Source organism: Rhodamnia argentea, chromosome 9 (genome assembly GCF_020921035.1).
Source record: "Rhodamnia argentea isolate NSW1041297 chromosome 9, ASM2092103v1, whole genome shotgun sequence".
NCBI lineage: Eukaryota > Viridiplantae > Streptophyta > Magnoliopsida > Myrtales > Myrtaceae > Rhodamnia > Rhodamnia argentea.
The window spans coordinates 19,965,679-19,985,379 of NC_063158.1; the positions used below are offsets into that span (position 1 = coordinate 19,965,679).

Here is a 19,701-nt window from a genome sequence, read left to right on the forward strand (position 1 = left end):
GGTGTCTAAGAAAACTTTTTAGAGGATTTGACACCATACGTGATTGAGGCGGTGGGGATTTGGGTAAGGGTGGGAGGGGGTGCTGAAGGCGACACTTTGTCTTTCCCTCGAGACACTTTGTCTTTTTCCAATTTTTTCAAGCGTTCTCGGAGAGACAAGAAAATGGATTTGGGTGGTGGAGCGGCTGAGTAGAAAACATCTGCAAACAATGAAGACGGTCCTAGAGAGAATTCGGATCTTGGAGTTGAGACAATAGAACGGAATAGAAAAGATTCAGAAGGATAAAAAGACTTTCGACTCTGGACGATTTGGGACTTATGCTTGAGCTTTTCAATTTCAGGGGTCTGGCTTTCCTGTAATGATTGGAAGGAATCTGCTTAATCTCAAATATATGAAGCCTCTTCTGAACGTCTTCTAACATCTTCTTGGACACAGCAGTCGTCTGCTCTACTTGTTCAAGTCGGACATCGATCGTATTAGGGATCACATTCTGAGCAAGAGCATTTTCTGTCCGCCAATTCAAGATAGTCTCGGAGGGAATGGATCTTTTGAGTCGTTCGTGAGCATCGACATCATTGGAAGCAAGTATCTTGGGTGCATGATAATATCTCTACTGTGGGCCAGAGAATTTCTTCAAAGGAGGAAATTTGATTCCGGTAGGTTCAAGGCTTAAGGGCTGGACCGGTGGGAAGTCTTAAGGTTGGAACATACAAATGCTGGATAATACTAGAGGTGGTTTTGGCTTGGGAACGCATGTGTGCGGTCAGGAGAGTTCGGTGGGATAAGAGTTTTTTTTTTACCCGTTTTTGGATCGGCTTACGTAAAGGAGAAGTAACAGATTCCTTTGGCGACGAAGGTGGAGATGGTGAAGGCTTAAGTTTATCTGGACAAGAAGGTGGTGATGTGATTTTCTAAGGAGGCTTTGGTGTGCCATATTCAATCATGAACTGGTTTGCAATTTAAAAATCAGTTTCGAGAGTTTGTGGACATCCGAAAACTTTTATCTCCAGAGTTTGTGGACATCCACTACTTCTGTGCGTCTGTTTTTTTTTTTTTTAATTCTTAAAAAAAAATACAAAAAGGAAGAGGCAAGAAAAAAGAATAAAAGTGAAATGACAAAAATGCCCTTGCGATCAGGCTCTTGCCTGGAATTTTTCCAAAATGACATGACACACCCTAATTCAAAATACACCAAATCGGAAAAAGAGGGTGTGCGTGAGTGAACTCACGCTTTTCTCGGAGATGTTAAATCGGTGGCAGCGAAATTCGTTGTTGAAATCCCCTTACGAAAATTGCGGGAAAAACATTCAGAATTTCAAAGATCATCTCGAAATTTATAAAAAGGAAAAAGAAAAAAAAGTTATGAGAGGCGATTTTGAATTTCGAGCAAAATTAGGGTCTGTATGGTAACATTCTAGAAAAAGTGTTTCTGTTCCCAAAGTATTCCCGGAACACTTTGGGAACATAAACGCGTATGTTAAAAAATTGTTCTAAAAGTATTCCGAGTACTTTTAAGAAACAAAAATATTTTGGAGCAAAAATAAGAAACAAAAAAAAAATTATTTCTGAATTTTGGAACACTTTTTAGAAACATCTCGAGGGCAGTCACCATAGCCCACTATCGTCGGCGAGGAGTTGACGCCGCCGCCGCCGCCACCGCCCGTCGTAGGTCGCCGGCAGCGGCGGTTGAGGATCTTTCTTTTTGGTGAAAAAATATTTTTTTTTTTTTGTATTTGTCAAACGTATTTCTGTTCTTGAAAATTATAGCCTGCAACAGAAATATAAAAAAATATTTCTATTCTAAATATGTTCCTTAGTAACAAAAATGTTACCGTACAGATCTTTAGCTTCTGACATGGACAGCAAAATTGCTATTTTTCCTTCCTAAGTTGACGCACGCTCCGGAAGGGCGCGTGATGGGACTCAAACTCAGCTACCGAACTCCAATTCTTTTCCAGTAGCGAAGATTCCGAAGCGAGGTCAGTTTCCCTCCCGCTCGTATGAAAACTGCTTTCGGATTTCCGATCGAATATTCTCTCTCTCTCTCTCCTTCTCCTCCTTCTTCTTCTTCTGGATTCCCCCTGTGCTGCCGCTCGTGTTCGCCGATCTTCAGGATCGCAGCCGATCGCCGGATACGCCATGCGTGCTCAGCTGTCCTCCGTCACATGCGATCGCGCATCTGTCGTCGGCGGGCTCCCGCCCGCTGCTCGCTCCTCCTCCGCTCGATCGCGTTGTCCTCCCGCGCGTCGCTCCGTCGGTGCTCGTTCCGGTCTTAAGGTCTGACTCTGATTCTTCTTCCCTTCGTCGGTTTTATCGTTGTTATCTTGTTTTTTTGGTATTTTCGGTGCGGGAAGAGAGATGACGAGCTTGCCGATCGGGAATGGAGTCGATGGGGCCTTGCGTCGATTGCGAAATGCTATCTCTTGCTATCAGTTAATTGAGTTGATTCGAAATTCTCAGTCGGTCATATGGAGAAAATGGAATGGAGACAGCGGATGGCTCGCTTAGAGAGGGGGAGGGGGAGGAGGATGCTTGCTTCTGTGGATTGCTATTTCGTTCTATGGACTGTGAAATCAATATGGACGTGAAGAAGACATCGTCTGAGTTCTGTGGGATTCCTTTTCTGTGCGGTCGTTTGGATGTGCTTAGGCCTGGTGCTGTTATTAATTTTTTTTGTAGCTTACAGAGTCTGAACTTGGGTGGCTATACGCTGTTTATGTGCCCCCAAATCACTTTTATCTGCTCTTTTCTCAAACAGATAGATGGTATGATTTTCCAAAGGCTTGGTTTCCGTCTGCGGCGGAGACTCGTTTCATACAGGGCATTTGATGAGGTAAACTTTTTGCACACTACTAAAAAGTATGTTTTGCTCCACGCAAGTTTCTGCTGTTTTAGGCTTTTATCCACTTGCATTTGAATCTTCTATGCTATATGCGAATCGAATAAAATTTACTTTGTATCATCATCCATTTCAGAAAATAAACATCTTGCCTCGGTACCCCGTTTCTCTTTATCTCTGAGTAACATGCGCTAGTTCTCTTGTTGGTTCATGCCCTTGTTTAACTATTCTGTTGAAGTATCTAACAGTATTCATCGTTTTCTTTGATGTTCTCTAGGACTCAGTTGATATTCCACCCCTTAATGATTGGGATGGCAGTGAGGGTACCAGCGGTTATATGATGTCATCCAGTGATGGTGAAGACAGTGACAGTGAATTGATATTAACTGCGAGCAGTGACGTGGATTTGCCTAAGTATAAAGTATCAACGAATGATGCATTAACAATTACTGCTCATAGATTTGCACTGATTGGCAGGCGCCGGAAGAAACGCAGGTATTTAGAACTGCTTCAATCAAGTCGGATGTGACCAAAGATGCTTATGGATGCAATGCGAAGGAAGATTCTTTTCATACTAATCTGGTCTTTTCGAATATGTATACTTGCAGGATCAAATATGGGATGTTGAACAACATGGGTTTGATTACTTTTCTGACGACCTTCCTTTTATTATTGGATTGGTGTGCTTGGCGTATTGTCAGATTACCACTGCCACAATTTTACTTGACCCGCCCTTTTTTCATGTCGGCTGTTATAGCATCCTGTGTAGGCTACATATTTGTTCCCTTACTTGATGGTTTTAATATTTACCAAATCATCCGTAAGGAAGGAACTGTGAGACATTATTTGAAAAAGAGAACACCCACAATGGGTGGATTGTTTTTTGTGCCCGTTGGTGTGGCCGTTGCACAAGCCATAGCTGGTTTTTCTTCAACTGAAGTTAATGCAGCTACTGTAGCGACTCTGGCATTTGCTGCAATTGGGTTTATAGATGATAACTTCAGCCTTCTCGAGAATCGAAATCGTGGTTTATCTGCCTGGGCGAAATTGTTGTTAGAGGCAAGCTTTCTTAAATCAGTTCCCTGCACAGATTCAGATGTCTCCTTAAGGTGTCTTTAGTCAAAGAACCCTTTTGATAAAACTCTCAAAACTGATTCTTAATTGTTTTACAGGTTGTTGTCGCGACAAGTTTCGCTTTGTGGCTGGATTGCACAAGGATATCATCACCTTATGGCATGTATACCTTCTTGTAACTAATCTGATCAACCTTTATCTGATGGTAACTCACATATCTAATCTTGTGCCAATGTTTAACAAAATTTCACCACTGAAAAATTGTCTGGTGCTTTCATCTGTTGATTGATGGAAGACACTAAAATGCTGTGTGAGCATTATATAAATCCCCACATTTTAAGGTACTTACTATTTTTTGGTATGGAAAGAGATCGGATGGGTAATCTTCTTCAATGTCATCGCTTGAATGGTAATGGCAAATAGTGAAACTAGGTGCACGGTGCAAATTACCTTAAGTGTAAGTTGAACAGTTTTGGGATCAAAATTAACTGGAGGAGAGTCTGTCTGTTTGCAGACATCGTATACATTAATGACTCAACTTTCTTGATAACAGCATGTGTTCTGTCAAGAAGTACTGAGACACACTTTTTCTTGACTGATCCAGCTTTTGGAGTTCTGTGAAATTTACAATGGACTTTAGTAGAACATTGAGATTTACTGATCAATTAGGCCTGAATCCTTCCACTAACAAATGATCAATCAACAACCTTCAGTACTATTTTCTTCTAAAGGAATTTCACTTATGTGATTCGCTTCTTGGATATCAGCACTTGCATCTCATTCCGCATTCATGAGTTTTTCTTTATTTGATGTTATCTTTAGTACTAGTAAAGCTGAGACTTAGGCAAGTCTTTGTCTCAACTTTTGTAATTGCTTATATCATGTTGTAAGTTTCTTTCTTTTTCAAGAAAGAAAGTGCTTCTTTCTGTTTCAAAAAGGAAAGTGCTTCTTTCTATTTTAGGGGACCCTATATTATCCTTTAGGGGTTCTCCCTTCCCCTTCTGTCTCTCCCCCCCCCCTCTTTCCTCCCTCCTCGCTTTCTTTACTATTAATGAGCTGGGCTATGTACTAAAGTTATTATGAGAACATCCTGAATGTTCAGTATTAGACAGCCAAAATCTGTGAGAAAATTGTTGCGAATCTGTTGAAGTAGATTATGTCACTTTATTAAGATGCCATGTTATATGTAGTTGGTTGTATTTTCAAGTTTTATAATTTTTTTTTTTGTTTAGCTTATAAAATGTTTACTTCCTACTGTGGCATGGCCTCTCTATTTAGTAAGCACCCATCTATTAGTTCAACAATCCACTCATTTGCCGCCTTAATGCAGGAAAAAGTTGGTTCCTCTGCCAGCGCCATTGGGCATTGTATGCCTGGGAAAGTCTTATTCTCTGTTGACATCATTTTGCTTCGTGTCTATGGGAAATGGGATTGATCTAACTGATGGTCTTGATGGATTGGCTGGTGGGGTTTCTGCACTGGCTTTTATAGCAATGTCAGTTGTCGTGCTTCCAATATGTGCTGGTGAGTACTGTGAAGAGTGCAGATAGATGCAAAGTGTCTTCTCGTGCATCTGAAGAGTTCAACAATCTGAATAGATTTTTAAAAAGAGAAACTAATCCTGAGAGTTTCATTGCGTCCAGTTCTGAGGTTTAGTAGTGGCACAGGGTCAGTTTTTTCTCTGTATGTTTCAGTATACTAACAACTGTGTATGTTGGAAGGTAGACCTTGCTATCTTCGGTGCATCAATGGCTGGAGCCTGTGTTGGTTTTCTTTTGCATAATAGGTACAAAGCATCTGTCTTCATGGGTGATACTGGATCTCTAGCACTTGGTGGAGCCCTAGCTGCAATGGCAGCCTGTACAGGAATGTTCCTTCCATTGTTCATTTCGTCTGGGGTTTTCGTTGTTGAAGCATTCTCTGTAGTTTTGCAGGTTAGTCATGGAATACTTAAATACAGTTTGGTTACAATATACTTTTTCAACTAAGAATATGCAGTGTCCTTTGTCCCTACAGAGTAACTAACCGTAGCCTGGCTGTTTTGATATTGTTGGCATTTCATCAATTAGATTACATCAACGAGGTCAAGGAAATTTAGATTTTTGGGAATATGATCCTGCGATGCACTCATTTCTTTTACCGATAAACAGCTTGTGTTTGACTGAAGATTATTGTACAAATTTGAGAAGATCTGATTTGTGACCTCCTCTTCGGGGACCTCAACATGAGATTGACATAGGGATGTACTCATCTAGAGGAGGGCTACTTACCACGAAAGAGGACCATAAATACTGGTGTATTTTTTTAACCAATCAATAGCCTATGGGGGTGATTACCAGTGCTAGGATATATATGTACTTGTATATCTCAAAGAGCAATGCTACTGCTTGGTCAGCCACTATCAGAAGAATTGATTTCTTCTTCTGTCTTAGGTAAGTTTAATCCAGAGCCAGATTTAAGGAAGGTTACTTGTTAGCACCGAAGATCTATTGCTTGATCCCAGAAGAAGTCGCAAATGTACTCAAGAACAAGGGCCCTGCTAAACCCTTTATCTTTGAAGATTGGTTTGAGTCACAGTACCAGGTTTTTCTCAGACAGATCAGGTCTAGGTTTCAGCTACCTTTTGGGTTTTAAGACTATATGAACATAACCAGGAAGGAATCAGTGGACAGAATTTGGGGATAACAGCTCCATGAATATTGGCATTCCAATGCCGTATGTGATCACCTGTTGTTGATCAGGCAAATTGATTTTCGACAGGGAGTTAGTCAGTAACAAAGCAATGGGGATATTTTTTAAGCATCACAAGAAATTTAACTCTCTATAAAGATTGTTTCGATATTTACCTTTTGACACTAATTGACATTTCTATATTGAACTTTTTTCTGTTTCAACAGAACATGTAGGTCTTCAAGTTACTTTAATCATATGTTATCTGAGTAAGAGAGGCCTTGAGTCAAATTCTCCATCCCCTGCTTATTTGATGTAGTAGTTGAAAGATGTTGGCATTTAGGTTCATTGTGTTGTAAATCAAACTTCTTGCACATTCAAGAAGTTCCCCAGTATTTGTTACTCATGACAGGTAAAGTTTCGTTACTTCTGTTTTGCATTTACCGCCAATTGTCCTGCATTGAGCGTGTACAGCCGAAAGCCATGGTGATGATTTTTCATATCACGTTGCCTTGCCTAATTCCTGGAATTGATCGTATCTACATTTCAGGTGTCACATTTCAAAGCCACCAAATGCCTGCGTGGATATGAGAATTGCATTTTTCAGATGGCACCACTTCATCATCACCTTGAATTATATGGCTTCAAGAAACCGATTATTGTAGCGGGGGCATACCTTTTATCGTCTGTGCTGTCCTTGTTTGCTGGGTATGTGGGTCTTATATCAGCGTAACTTTTTGAGTAATTTAGAGAACTATATTAGTTAGAGCATGGTAATTCTCGTTTCATTAGTTGGAATGTTTACTTAGATACCAATTCTTTTGTTGTTATGCCGTTTTCTCTGGCTGAAATTTCATACCGAGTTAACAGATGGTCATATTTAATTTTTTGCATTAGAATCGCGCTAAAAGTATCTCTCATATTTATCTGTTCCTCATCTTCAGCTGCTTCGGCTTTCTTCGGTAATTGCACTCTCTTGTCGTGCAGCAATTGCCAATTTGAGTGCAATTACCAATTTTCTTTCTTGTGCGCCATCCACAAGACGTCGAGGGAGATAGATTGGATTTGTGACTAAGCAGTAAGCAGTCCTTTACCAACGCCCTACATAATTCCTCCTCTCCTGAAGAGGGCTTAGTTCCTAGGCCTTGACCCTTTGGAAATAGACTCAATTTTCCATTATTACTTTTCTATTCCTTAGGTTGTTTGGTTTTCATCAAAGATGCCACTAGGTCTAAGTAAGCCGGCCGTGTGAGGTCTAATCTTTGAAAGCATCTTACCAAAAAGGGTTTTTTGATTTGATAAATTCCATACATTTTATTATCCATGCCTACTTTTCCCGCAGGATTTTCTGGTGTTTGATTTACAAAAAATAAAAAAAAAAATAAAAAAAAATAAAAAAAATTTAGTCAAAGAAAATATTTTTCACCAATGAAAAGAATATCTTCAAAGTGAAAAATAATTTCCCCTTTCTTAAGAGGGGAAATCATTTTCCCCATCTCTCCTCCATGCACTTGTTGGCGTTTCTTTTCTTTTTAAATATTTAAAAAACCTAATTTTTTAATAATTTCTTATTTTTAATATGTTTGTTTTTGTTCTTTTCTTTTCTTTTTCCTCTAGCGATTGACAATGCCAGCCATAGGTGAGGGACATGCCTCGCCAACCTTGGGCGAGGTGGAGCTTAGCCGTGGCCTACGAGCTCAAGCCTTGCTAGCACCTCGCTTGAGGCCGGCGAGGGTCGAGCTCGACCTCACTAGATTGGGCGTTGCCGGTCTTGGCCAAGCTCGCCCTTGGCCCGTAAAAAGACAAAAAGAAAAAAAAAATAAAAATATTGATGTTTTGGTAATTTTCTTTAGAAAAATCACTCGGACTTTTCATATCAATTTATACCAAACGGTGGAAAATATATTCCTATTTATTTTAAAGTTGTAGCCAAATACCGAAAAATATTGCCATTATCTTGAAGAATGACTTTGAATAATATTTTGAGTAGCGCTTTTTTCGCTCCCTCTTTGGCTACCACACTCCCTAAGTTAGCGTTTTGACAATAATATCCGTTGTGGGTCCTATCTTTTAGTACATCATACCCACTAACAAATTATTAAATTCCAACGTGGACCCTATTTTGTGTTTACTTTTTTCTTTTTCTTTTTCCTTTTTCTTCCCTATCTCTCTCTTCTCTTTCTTTGCATGTTGATCATTTTCTTCCTTGCTACCTTCTTCATGTCCTCCACCGCACCTCTGACCCTAAACACTTCATTGGCTGCATTGTTCTCTCACTTCTCCACCTCGTCACTCCTCGCCACCTCGATTTGTCGTCATTGAGACCTACTCGACTATTGTCTACTCCGTCGTGAAGAGGTGGCGTTTTCACCTTAAGAGCATCATCAAGTTGGTTGCTTCTTTCTCATTTCTCTCTCTGTCTCTCAAGTTCCTTAACTTCATCATAATTAGTTGGATCTTCATCTTCAAAATCATTTAGGCACACGGTGGAGTCGAGCTACGCCTTGTTGATCTTGTGCCCCTTTGTGGAGGAGAAGACAATGGTCAAGAAGGTCTTGATGACGTCGGGTCGAGGCCGCGAAGAGTGGCAAGATGGAGAAGCAAGCAAACGGTGCAACTAATGGAGCCTTTGGGTCGGAGGCGCGACGGAGGACCCACTTAAAGAAGGTAGTGAGGAAGAAAACAAGGAACACGCAAAGAGAAAGATAGTGAAGAAAAAGAAAAAAACAAGATAGTAAACACAAAATGGACTCATGTTTGAATTTAGTAATCTATTAATGGGTATGATATATTAAAAGGTGGGAACCACAAAGGATATTGTTGTGAAAACACTAATTCAAGGAGTGTGATAGCAAAAAAGGGAGTGGAAAAAGCTCCACCCAATATTTTTTAGAAATGTCTCATTTTTTGGGAAACAAATGAAGGCTAAAACTATAAAGGAAATGAGTGAAACCATATGATGGTATTATTTATTGGTCAATCTCATTCAAAGTACATTATTTATAAGCACGGTTATAATGCAAAAAACTCTTTACACATTTATTTTTGGATGGTCAAAATTTAATTTTGGAACAAAAAATTATAAAAAAAATCTAAATTTATTATAATTGTGTTAATTTAATCCTAAATATATCAATTGTGTTAATTTAGTCCTAAATCATTTTCATATTTTTTAAATTTTGGCCAAAAGACATGGACACCAACTGTTCTATGTAGCACGCTCGAAGGCGACATGATTTTTTAAAACAAAAATTATTAATTTTTTTTCTCTTTTTTTTTTTATATTTTTTTTATCGTTAAAGGCTGGCAAGATACCGCCAACCATTGGTCGAGGCCCACGACCCTCGACCAATAGTCGGTGAGGACTACGACCCTCGCCGGCGATCGGGGAAGGCTCACGGGCCCTTGCCCAATGGCCGACGATCGGCCACTTTAAAAAATAAAAAAAATGAAAAAAATGAACCTTTGTTGCCCAACTCTTTTCTTTTTGCCTTAGAAGAATGCTCTTGATAGTGATGTCTTGTCGGATCTTGACTTACTGTACTATGAAATTATAGATGTATATGAAAATGTAGTAATAAGAATGAGAGGTGTTAAACTTTTTATCATTCCCGCGTCAAGCTATTTTAAGCCTTGGCTAAACCTTGAAAATCTTAATGCCATAATGCCTTTCATAACCTCCTAGCCATTATCCTATTGCAACAATTCTTGCCAAAAATTAAACAAATTAAAGAAATTTCACGTTAATGTTGGTCCTACCACATAGATAGGTCGGTATCATTTTCAACAATTTCTTATCAAAGTTGGCCGTATGAGCTCAATTGGCAAAATGTAAAAATGCTTATGACCGAATTGACAAAACTTAAAAGTTTAGTATTTTTTGGTAACTTTCCCATATAGGTAAAATTGGAAAGTTGTTTTGATACTGGTAGTGAAACTAATAAAAATTCAAAAATTCTTGGTTAAACATATGCAATTGGGTAAACTTATGCCCTGCCATCTAGAGTATAGCGTCACGGGATAAGCATAAGAAAGAGTTGGCTTTCCGGTCCAAAGTATAGTATTACAAAGTAAAGCCGCGAGTTTTCAAATCATCTTTTTTTTTTTTATATGATCTTTCTTAGACATTTCACTATGTTCAAAGTCTAATGTCGAGCTAATAATTCACACCTCATTTTTTCTATTTGGGATCAAATCCCAGCATCGTGCCCCTCTTTTAGGTTCCATTTATTTTACGGAAAATGAATAATTTTAAAAATATTTTCTTATAAACATTTGTATTGCTTACAAAAATAAATAAACCAAAAGTATTTTCATCATCCAGAAAAAATGTTCGGGCATAAATTATTGTCCATAATGAAAATAATTTTAATTAATCAATTATTTTAAGTGATAGAAACGATCATTTCTTAGGAAAATATTCTCCAAATTATTTATTTTTTGCAAAATAAATAGAGCCTTAATTTATTGAATTTAGCCATTGCATCAAATTGGATTCTAGAGCACCGTAGAAGAATTTTTGGAGCATGCTAAAAGACGGCTTGCGCTTGTCTTCATTTAACTAGATTTTTGCTCGTGTATTTATCATATGATTTTAAATCTCTTTTATTATTATAATTGAGGTAAAGCAATTGATAAAAGCACTGGTAAAGGGGAAAATATATGTATACAATCATAAACCTATTGAATTGGGAATAATTCAATCTTAAACTCTTTAATTATATTAATTTAGTCCTAAATATTTTAAAGAATTTGTGTTAATGTAGTTCATCGAACCAATTTTGGTAGAAAATTACTGATATGGACACCGGCCATCTTATGTGGCATTATCGATCTTGACGTGGATATTTTTTAATTTTTTTTAAATTCGTTTAAATTTTTTTGGATTTGTTTTTCCTTTTTCTTCATTTTTGTCTTCTTTTCTCTCCCAACCGTGGGTTGGCATTCGAGAGCTCACCTAGATCTAGCGAGAACCGTGATGCCCTCGATCGCTAGAGTTGTAAAAAAAAGGATGAAAAAAAAGATATTGAAAAATTCCATAAAAAGAATTAAAAAATTGTATGGGACAATCGGCGTCTATATCTGTTATTTTCGGTAAAAATTGGTCAGTTTGACTACATTGACGCAATTACAAAAAATTCTAAGACTAAATTAGTCAAATTAAAAGGTTTATGATTGAATTTGTATCAATGCAATATATTTAAAACTTTTTTTTGTACTTTTTCCATTGGTAAAGTTAATGACCATGTGTGTCCCATCCCAACCCTTAGATATTCAATTTCGAAATCGAGAACAACTTTTGGAAAACACCAAAATGGAAAGGTAGAAAAATGAAAAGACAAAACAAAGAATAACTATTGTAAAGAAAGAAAAAAGGGAAAAGGAAAATGCCAAAAGGGTAGTCTCGGGAATTCACAGCTTAGCTTCCTTCCATTTAAGATAAAAACCCTAATCCGAACTCGCCGTATAAAAACTGAGTCGATAAGCAGCGCCCATTCCTCTGGTCTGATATCTTCGCAGCCGACGCAGCACCAAAGATCGTCCTCAAAGCCCTAAGCACTCGAGCTCTCGACTCGACAAATTTTGCAGCTATGGTGAGCAAAGATGTCCTGTATATCTCTCTCTTCTCGTTGAGTAAGAGATCTGCACAACGAAGCATGATCCTGAGGTTTCCATTGATTTGCGGGGACTTCTGTATCTTGAATCCTGCGTCCATATGGTCTGACCGAGAGATGAGATCACGCCTGTGGATAGATCTAGAGCTCGGCTTCTGGGTGTTGCGTGAATTCCCTTAAATTGTGCTTGATATAGCCATGTTCACTTAGTGGAAAAGGTTGGAGCTTGTGAGCCTGTGGCGGCGCCGCCTCTTTGTGCCTCTCAAAATGTTGAAGATTCGGCCCGTCCTTCTTCGATTAGATCTATTCCTGTTCAAGATTTTGTTTATCCGATTTTGAAGTTTCGAACTGGGCGGATCTTAGCTCACCCTTTTTTTAACTAGCCCATTTTCTTCGAGGCTAGTAGCTCGTGGGCAGTTCAAGCTGTACTGGCTCCATCCATTGTAGCGTTTGTTAAAATGGTTTGTTCAGGAGATGATATATGTCGTGTGATTTGTTTCCATTGTTCTTTCGTTGGCTCTTACGTTTTTAGGATGTTACTCGAACTTGCTGCCTGTAATCTTTTTGTGTTCATGTTTTGGTCATTTGATTGGAATTCCATTAATGATAATTCGCCTATTTGTCTTTTTACCCTGTTTTAGTCGAAAAGGAAGGTTAGAGAGCCGAAGGAAGAAAACGTCACCCTTGGTCCTGCCGTTAGAGAGGGAGAGTATGTCTTTGGCGTGGCTCACATCTTTGCCTCCTTTAATGACACATTCATTGTAAGTGTATTGTGGTTGATTTAGTTTATAAGTTTGTTTGTCCCTTTGTACACCCTTGATTGGAATTTGGTTTTCTTGCTTGAACTTCAGCATGTGACTGATTTATCTGGTAGAGAGACCCTCGTCCGTATTACTGGTAAGCAAATAATGATTATACTGTTTAATTTTGGATCCTGTGCAAATCGCCTTTCGTTTTTTCGTTTTTTTGTTTTTTTTGGTTGTATGCACGCTGAGTAGGATGTCGAACAATCGAAATCCCTTGTAGGCACAATGATTCATTTCACGTTGTGAGAAGCAAAGAAAATGTTTAGACCAGTTAGGAGTATGGTGAGTCCTGATTTCGCCTCATTTGGTCGTTACATTTTGCTGCATCAAAATTTTCGCAACTGTTATTTTATGTACAAATGGACTGACATATAGAAAGCTTAGAGTTGGTAAAGTAAGCTGTGGATAATGTAGTTGTGGAAAGGAAAAGGAAAAGAACACAAATAAAAGATGGAAGTGGTTGCTTAGGCAAAATTAGGTGATCTAAAAAGTCTTTTCAATAGATAATTCATCACGGAAAATTGTAGCCAAATTACAGCGGCTTCCTACTGTTACAAGCTGAAAGATAGAAACTTGGAATCATAAAACAGTATGCATTCTAGACTAGAATACAGTATCCAATCCGAGACTAAGTCCTCTATGATATAACACTTACAGCTTTTTGCCTAATTCTGTTCTCATTTGTTTTATGTTGTCTCTTTGAGTTGAAATGGATGTTCGGGCTCCTAGTCTAATGTGATCATTGAAGAAGAGATGCGCACCCATTAGGAATTTTAGGAGGACAAGCTTGGTTTACTGTAGCTATATTGAGGGATTAACTTTGGGCAAATGATCTATTGCCTATTCCTTTTTTGGAAGTTTTCATGTTTGCATTAAAAAATTTTGACTGCTGTATAATAGCTGTTTAAATTTTCATACAACAGGAGGTATGAAGGTTAAAGCTGATAGAGATGAGTCTTCTCCATATGCTGCGATGCTTGCTGCCCAGGACGTTGCCCAAAGATGCAAGGTTTCTTCTCATTTCTGTTAAAATATCCTGAAAGATTCCCCCATTTACGTAAAAATGTTTCCTGGAGACAGCATGCATGCATTCTCTCTCTTTGCTCTCTCTCTCTCTCTCTCAGAGTATTCCCATGCACCCTCGTACTTTAGAGTCATTCTTCTACTTGTAGGTTTTCTCTTCTAATTTTTCTTTGAGAGGCTCCTGTTTGAGTCGATACACTGAACTACATTTTCCTAAGTTTTGTTGTAATTGTTTATTTCCTTGGATATAGGAGCTTGGCGTCACGGCCCTTCATATTAAGCTCCGTGCAACTGGCGGGAACAAGACAAAAACTCCTGGTCCTGGCGCCCAGTCTGCTCTTCGAGCCTTGGCTCGTTCTGGAATGAAAATTGGTCGCATAGGTAAGTCATTATCTTGATAATGTATTCAAAACGATGGCAACTGTTTTTGTACTTGGGTGATGGAAAATCTCAGCTATTTGGTCAAATTCGATAATCACAGTGGTATCACAGTGGTAGGTTGGACTTTTGCAAATCTTTTGAATGAAAGCAGTGAGGGTAATATTACGCTGGCCTAGGACAAGCGTAATATAAACTTTGTGCAAGCATTTTCCCATGCAATTCCATAGGAATCTTCATATGTCATTTCGATCTTGTCTATTTTTACCATCTTTGCACCCTTCTCATGTGTTGTTCGATCTTAACTCAAGTTGTTCATATTTGTCCAGAGGATGTGACGCCGATCCCAACTGATAGCACTCGAAGAAAGGGCGGTAGAAGAGGAAGAAGGCTGTAGGCCAGTGTCTTTCATCTCTCTTATCAGAGCTTCAGTGTTTCAGTATCTCATATTAGCTTCGATTCTGGGGTCAGAACAGTTTTGCTCTTAGAAACTATTTTTGTACTTCTGAAAAACGGCTAAGCTGGAATACTTGATTATTGGATTCTCTGGAGATTTATGGCGTGGATCGTGATAGTTGCATTTGAGATTCTTAATTGTGGATTGAACAGTTTTGCCCTGTGGATCTTTTGGTCTCTTCATGTATGGAGGAAAGTTGAATTTGCAGTGGCACTGCGAGGAATGGAAATCTTTTCACTACCCATCTTTGTCCCAGGCAAAGAGTACATTTATAATTACAACCAAGCTAAGATTAAGTTTTGGTGTGGTTTGATTAATATGATCAAACCAAAATAATCTGGAAAAAACCATGCATAAAATGACATCTTGAGCCTGAGAGAGAACGACGACTTTGGCGCTCCGTAAAGAGGGAGAGTAGAAATCTCTCAAAAGTTAAGAGAGATATCTGCTGTAACTTAAATAGTCATCTAAATTTAAAAACTTACCGAGAGGAGTATATGTGAAATGATTGGATAAACATTAATGTCATGAATCAATTTACTACGCGAGTCAAACTCGTGTTTGCTGACGTGGTTTTTGTGGAGTTGATTCTCAATCAGTATTTTTTGTTCTTGTCAATCTCTGACAGCACTTGAAAAACCACAACAAGAGTTACCACAAAAAATTTCAAGTTGGTACATGCATTAATGCTAATTTGGTTCTAATATTTAAATTTGGCTTTTTTTTTTTTGGGTTGGAGCTAATTTTTTTTTTTTTTTGGTCCAAAGGGTTGGAGCTAATTTAGTCATAAATATTTTGATGATTTTTCAATTTAGTTATTTCGATCAATTTTAGCCAAAGATTGTTGGTGTGGATGTCATCCCACGTAGGACGACTAGCATTGATGTTAATAATTTTTAAATGTTATTTATAAAGGAAATTGAATCTGCTGTAATAGTCGAAAATGCTGCCAAAATAGAAGTAGTCTTGGTCCTCGAGTAAGGCCCTTGAGCAAGGATATCATGTATTATTTTGAGACGTTCCATATATGAGCCTCTTCAAACTCTCGCCAGTCATGGGAGAGGATCCTAGCCCTTGCCCAAGTCCGGCAAGGACCGCATCGCCCTCACCGGCGGTGGGCAAGGACCGCACTGCCCTCGCTGGCGGCGGGCAGCAAGGGCCGCAGTCCTTGCCCAAACGGCCATTGCATGACCACCCTTGCTTGCGACCGGCAAGGGCCTCGTGGCCCTCGCCCGTTGCCAACGACCTCGCTTGCGACTAGCAAGGGCCTCGTGTCTAGTGTTCAACTAAGAAGAAATAAAGGAAAAGAAAAAAAATTATAATGAAAAACAAAGAAGAAAAAAATAAAACAATTATAAAGAAATTACAAAAATTGGTTACATTGGCGCCGATCGGCATCCATATTGGCGGTTTTCAAAATAATTAAATTGCCAAATCATCAAAAAGTTTAGAACTAAATTGGCCAAATTAAAAGATTTATGAATGAATTAGCACAAGTGCAATAGATTTAATACCTTTTTTTTTTTTGTAATTTTTCCCTTGAGCTACATTTACTCCAAACTAATTTTTGTCTTATAAAAAATTTTGAACTAGTATACCCGTGCCACATTTAGGGTGGGTTTGGTTCGACATTTGGAAAGAGCTTTGGGGGAATGCAAATCTTGAAAGCCTAATGCTGGGGCTTCTAGCATTGGGCTTTCAGCCTTCCCAAGAGGAATATTTGGCCAAATGCTCCTTCGAAATGCTTGCCAAACGGTTCAACATTTTTCAAAGGAGCATTCGGGGCCAAATGCTACTTCTAAATGTCGAACCAAACTCACCCTTAGCCCTTTTTAACTTCCTTCAAATTGCTTTGACAAATTCCTAATGTCGAATGACACGTGGCAAATCCACGTGGAAATTCATGTCTCTCCATTGCTTCATCTAGCCATCATTCTCGCAATTTGGGCTCATTCTCTCTCTCTCTCTCTCTCTCTCTCTCTCTCTCAAAGCATACTCTTCATCGAGCAATACTCTTCTTCGTCGAGCACACTCTGTCAATCTTCTCGTCTTCGATTGTTTTTCTCGGATTTGTTTGTCGAACTTTTTTGACTTGTTTGTCAAACTCGAAAAATCCTAAGCACTATGTATGTTGAACCCGATCTTCTGATCTTAGCTACTTGTCTGTGAGAGTTCTTTTTATTTTTTATTTTTTCTCTTTTGTCTTGGTTCATAAAAAGTCGAAATTTACAACAGTAGATTTGCTAGCAATAAGGCTCTATGTTTCTCCTATTCCATATTTCAATCGATTAAAGATGCTCTTGTTAAGATTCACCATTTTGTTTTCTAAAAATCGATCAGATGTGTTTCGAAACTCGAAACAATTCAAGCTGGGTCAGATGTGTTTCATGGAATTGACTTGGCATGGTGGTACACTAGACAAGTAAAGAAATTTCGAGGCTGGCATTTGCATTGGCAATGGTTATTTGCTGTTTTCTGCTTATAATCCTTGGTTATTTGTAAATCTGTCAAAGAGGAGAAATTGGATTGGATTTAGATCGGGTAAAAAATAGATCGATTCAAACAAATTCATTTAACTCATTTATGACTCGTTTATTGTAATGCAAATCTAGCGACCCATACCAAATCCTATCCATACTCATAAAACACTTGCATATTTAATCTAATCTAGGAAAATTCATACCCAAACTGATGTGAGAGTGCGGAGCGGGTGAACGCGAGATCGAATGATGGAGAGAGAGAATGAAGAAAGAGTCACAAAGGTGGGTTGAGACTAAGTAAACTGAAAATCCATTTATGACCAATTCATTGAATGTAACTAACCGATATAACAATTCAGCTCATCCTATATGATTTAAGAAATGAGTTTATAACCTATTTTGATAGATCTAACTGCAAGCATCACTTAGATTTGGTCTTTTTTTCAATCGTGACACCAAGTAGATGTATGCACTGGGCATGATACATCTATAACAGAGCCATTGCTTTACAGGTGCAGCAAAATCGGAGTGAGGATGATTGGCTACAACTAAAGCAACACAATAACAACTTGCAGCTAAAAGTAGCAAAATTTGAAGTCCATGAGAAGATCTATAATAGAGCCATACTTAGGAGTGACATGTATCCACTGATGTTGTTCAAGTTGAATCGAAGAACCAGACATTGCTTGCCTTAGTTTTGGAAACAATGTCGATGCAGGGATGCCGTGATGCAGGCGAGCCGTTCGAAAACTATGCTACCTTCGAGGCCTAATCCGAAGCACCCGTCTGAAAACAGCTGCCGAAAACTTAACGAACATGATGTTAACGAGTCAAGAACCTTGATACTGACACCTTAGGTTCGAAAGTTTGCAGGGACGGTGTTTTCTGGTCTAAACATATGCTCCTTTGGTGTCGCGACGATCGGCGCATTTGAAAGCCTTGATGTCGTGCACAATGCCGGCCAACAAAGCTCCGAATGCCATGATTTCCATCACAACCGGCCAGAAAAATCTCAAAAAAGCTCAATTCATACTAGAATAGATACGCACAAGCTTTACAAAACAAGTTTTACATCAGATATCCAACTCTCTCTGCAAATTCATTGTGTTGCTTCACTTTGACATTCTTGAGTTTGATAGGATCCAGAAACTTGGCTTGAAACATCCATTGAGAGGTTTGCACCTCTCGACAAATTTATTGTACTATGTTACTATTACGAATCAAAAAATTGGGGGAGAAAAAAAAGAACGGAATGATATTTTGCTAATCATGGTGGATTGAAAAATGCTCAAGAAAATTAAGTGTTTTACCCTCAAATATGAGTTTCCAGTGACTTCAGATACCACAACCTTGGAACTGTGTATCCTTGACAAATAACAACCTCAACAATTGCATTACAATTCACTAACTTCGACTTACGACGTTGGAAATTTTCTATATAGCAACCGGTGTACTTCGTGATGTCTCCAAACTCCTTAACTCTGCCCAAGCGAAGTGCAATTGTAAATTCGCCGAACATCTACAAGAGAACAACAAACCAACCCTCCTAGTTTGTACGTCAAAATAGATCACGAATCACATGAAAAAGCCTAGATGAAGCTAAAAAGGTGACTACGCTCCCACCATGCCCACTCTATTACTCGGGACCCAACTATTTCTCCCAATCTAAATGAACCTTAGGATTTGATAGCTATGGTTGATTCCATTTATTCCTGCTCTCGCTATCATCCTAAGAATTAGGAATCGCTCCTTATCTGAGCTCTCTATTTGGTCCTACAATTACTCCCCGCCCTTATCGGATTGAATTGATGCGCGGTCCACCACTTTTCGCCATGTTCGTTCGCAAATGACATACCTACCGAGAGATCTCCTTTTAAGTGGCCATCTATTCGATAAATAATGTAGAACCACATACTAAATCAAACACAATATTCAAGCCCATACAAATCTCTCTCTCTCTCTCTCTCTCTCTCTCTCTCAAATAGAATAAGTCATATGTATTGATGGGTGAGGTGAGGTTGGTTTCGGTTATAGATTGAGTTGGTTCCGTCATAAATGGATGAGGTGTGGTTGGTTTCGGTTATAGATTAAGTTGTTAAATGAGTTGGTTGGGTCACAAATGAGTTTTTTTTAGTGTTAAATGGGATCACAACTTATTTAGACCCGACCCACCTCTATGACTCTCTTCACTTGGCTTAAATATGGAAATGCCTTAGCAATATGGGTCTGGTCGGGTATGGGTTAGGTATGGGTCGAGTTCGGTATGGGTAATTAAATTTGCATTACACTATAATGTGTTAAATTGGTCAATTTGAGTCATACCATTTTTACCCGACCCACCCTTGGTCTAGCTTAGAGT

General features: G+C 38.7%; 2 protein-coding genes across 5 annotated transcripts; both read left to right on the top strand.

Annotated features, from left to right (window-relative positions):
* Positions 1 to 2,053: 2,053 nt before the first annotated feature.
* Positions 2,054 to 7,599, top strand: LOC115755999 (phospho-N-acetylmuramoyl-pentapeptide-transferase homolog). Of its 4 annotated transcripts, none has more exons than XM_030695658.2 (9): positions 2,054 to 2,277; positions 2,759 to 2,833; positions 3,117 to 3,334; positions 3,448 to 3,898; positions 4,012 to 4,076; positions 5,244 to 5,437; positions 5,639 to 5,847; positions 7,134 to 7,331; positions 7,483 to 7,599. In XM_030695658.2, the coding sequence occupies exons 1-8, from the start codon at positions 2,140 to 2,142 to the stop codon at positions 7,314 to 7,316; spliced, it is 1,533 nt and encodes a 510-aa protein (XP_030551518.1). In that variant the 5' UTR covers positions 2,054 to 2,139; the 3' UTR covers positions 7,317 to 7,331; positions 7,483 to 7,599. The 4 variants fall into 4 exon arrangements, with proteins under 4 accessions (XP_030551518.1, XP_048141028.1, XP_048141027.1 ...); XM_048285071.1 differs by lacking the exon at positions 7,483 to 7,599 and having other exon boundaries at positions 2,054 to 2,153; positions 2,193 to 2,277; positions 7,134 to 7,476; XM_048285070.1 differs by lacking the exon at positions 7,483 to 7,599 and having other exon boundaries at positions 7,134 to 7,476.
* Positions 7,600 to 12,049: 4,450 nt separating this feature from the next.
* Positions 12,050 to 14,956, top strand: LOC115756002 (40S ribosomal protein S14-3). Its single transcript, XM_030695663.2, has 6 exons — positions 12,050 to 12,177; positions 12,840 to 12,959; positions 13,050 to 13,095; positions 13,928 to 14,013; positions 14,279 to 14,408; positions 14,735 to 14,956. The coding sequence occupies exons 1-6, from the start codon at positions 12,175 to 12,177 to the stop codon at positions 14,800 to 14,802; spliced, it is 453 nt and encodes a 150-aa protein (XP_030551523.1). The 5' UTR covers positions 12,050 to 12,174; the 3' UTR covers positions 14,803 to 14,956.
* The last annotated feature ends 4,745 nt before the right edge of the window (positions 14,957 to 19,701 follow it).

Coding starts and splice junctions, on each gene's coding strand:
- LOC115756002 (XM_030695663.2), top strand. Junction 12,960..13,049: donor CCTTTAATGACACATTCATT/GTAAGTGTATTG, acceptor CTTGAACTTCAG/CATGTGACTGATTTATCTGG. Junction 13,096..13,927: donor GACCCTCGTCCGTATTACTG/GTAAGCAAATAA, acceptor TTCATACAACAG/GAGGTATGAAGGTTAAAGCT.
- LOC115755999 (XM_030695658.2), top strand. CDS start 2,140: ATGCGTGCTCAGCTGTCCTCCGTCACATGCGATCGCGCATCTGTCGTC. Junction 3,899..4,011: donor GGGCGAAATTGTTGTTAGAG/GCAAGCTTTCTT, acceptor ATTGTTTTACAG/GTTGTTGTCGCGACAAGTTT. Junction 5,438..5,638: donor CGTGCTTCCAATATGTGCTG/GTGAGTACTGTG, acceptor GTTGGAAGGTAG/ACCTTGCTATCTTCGGTGCA.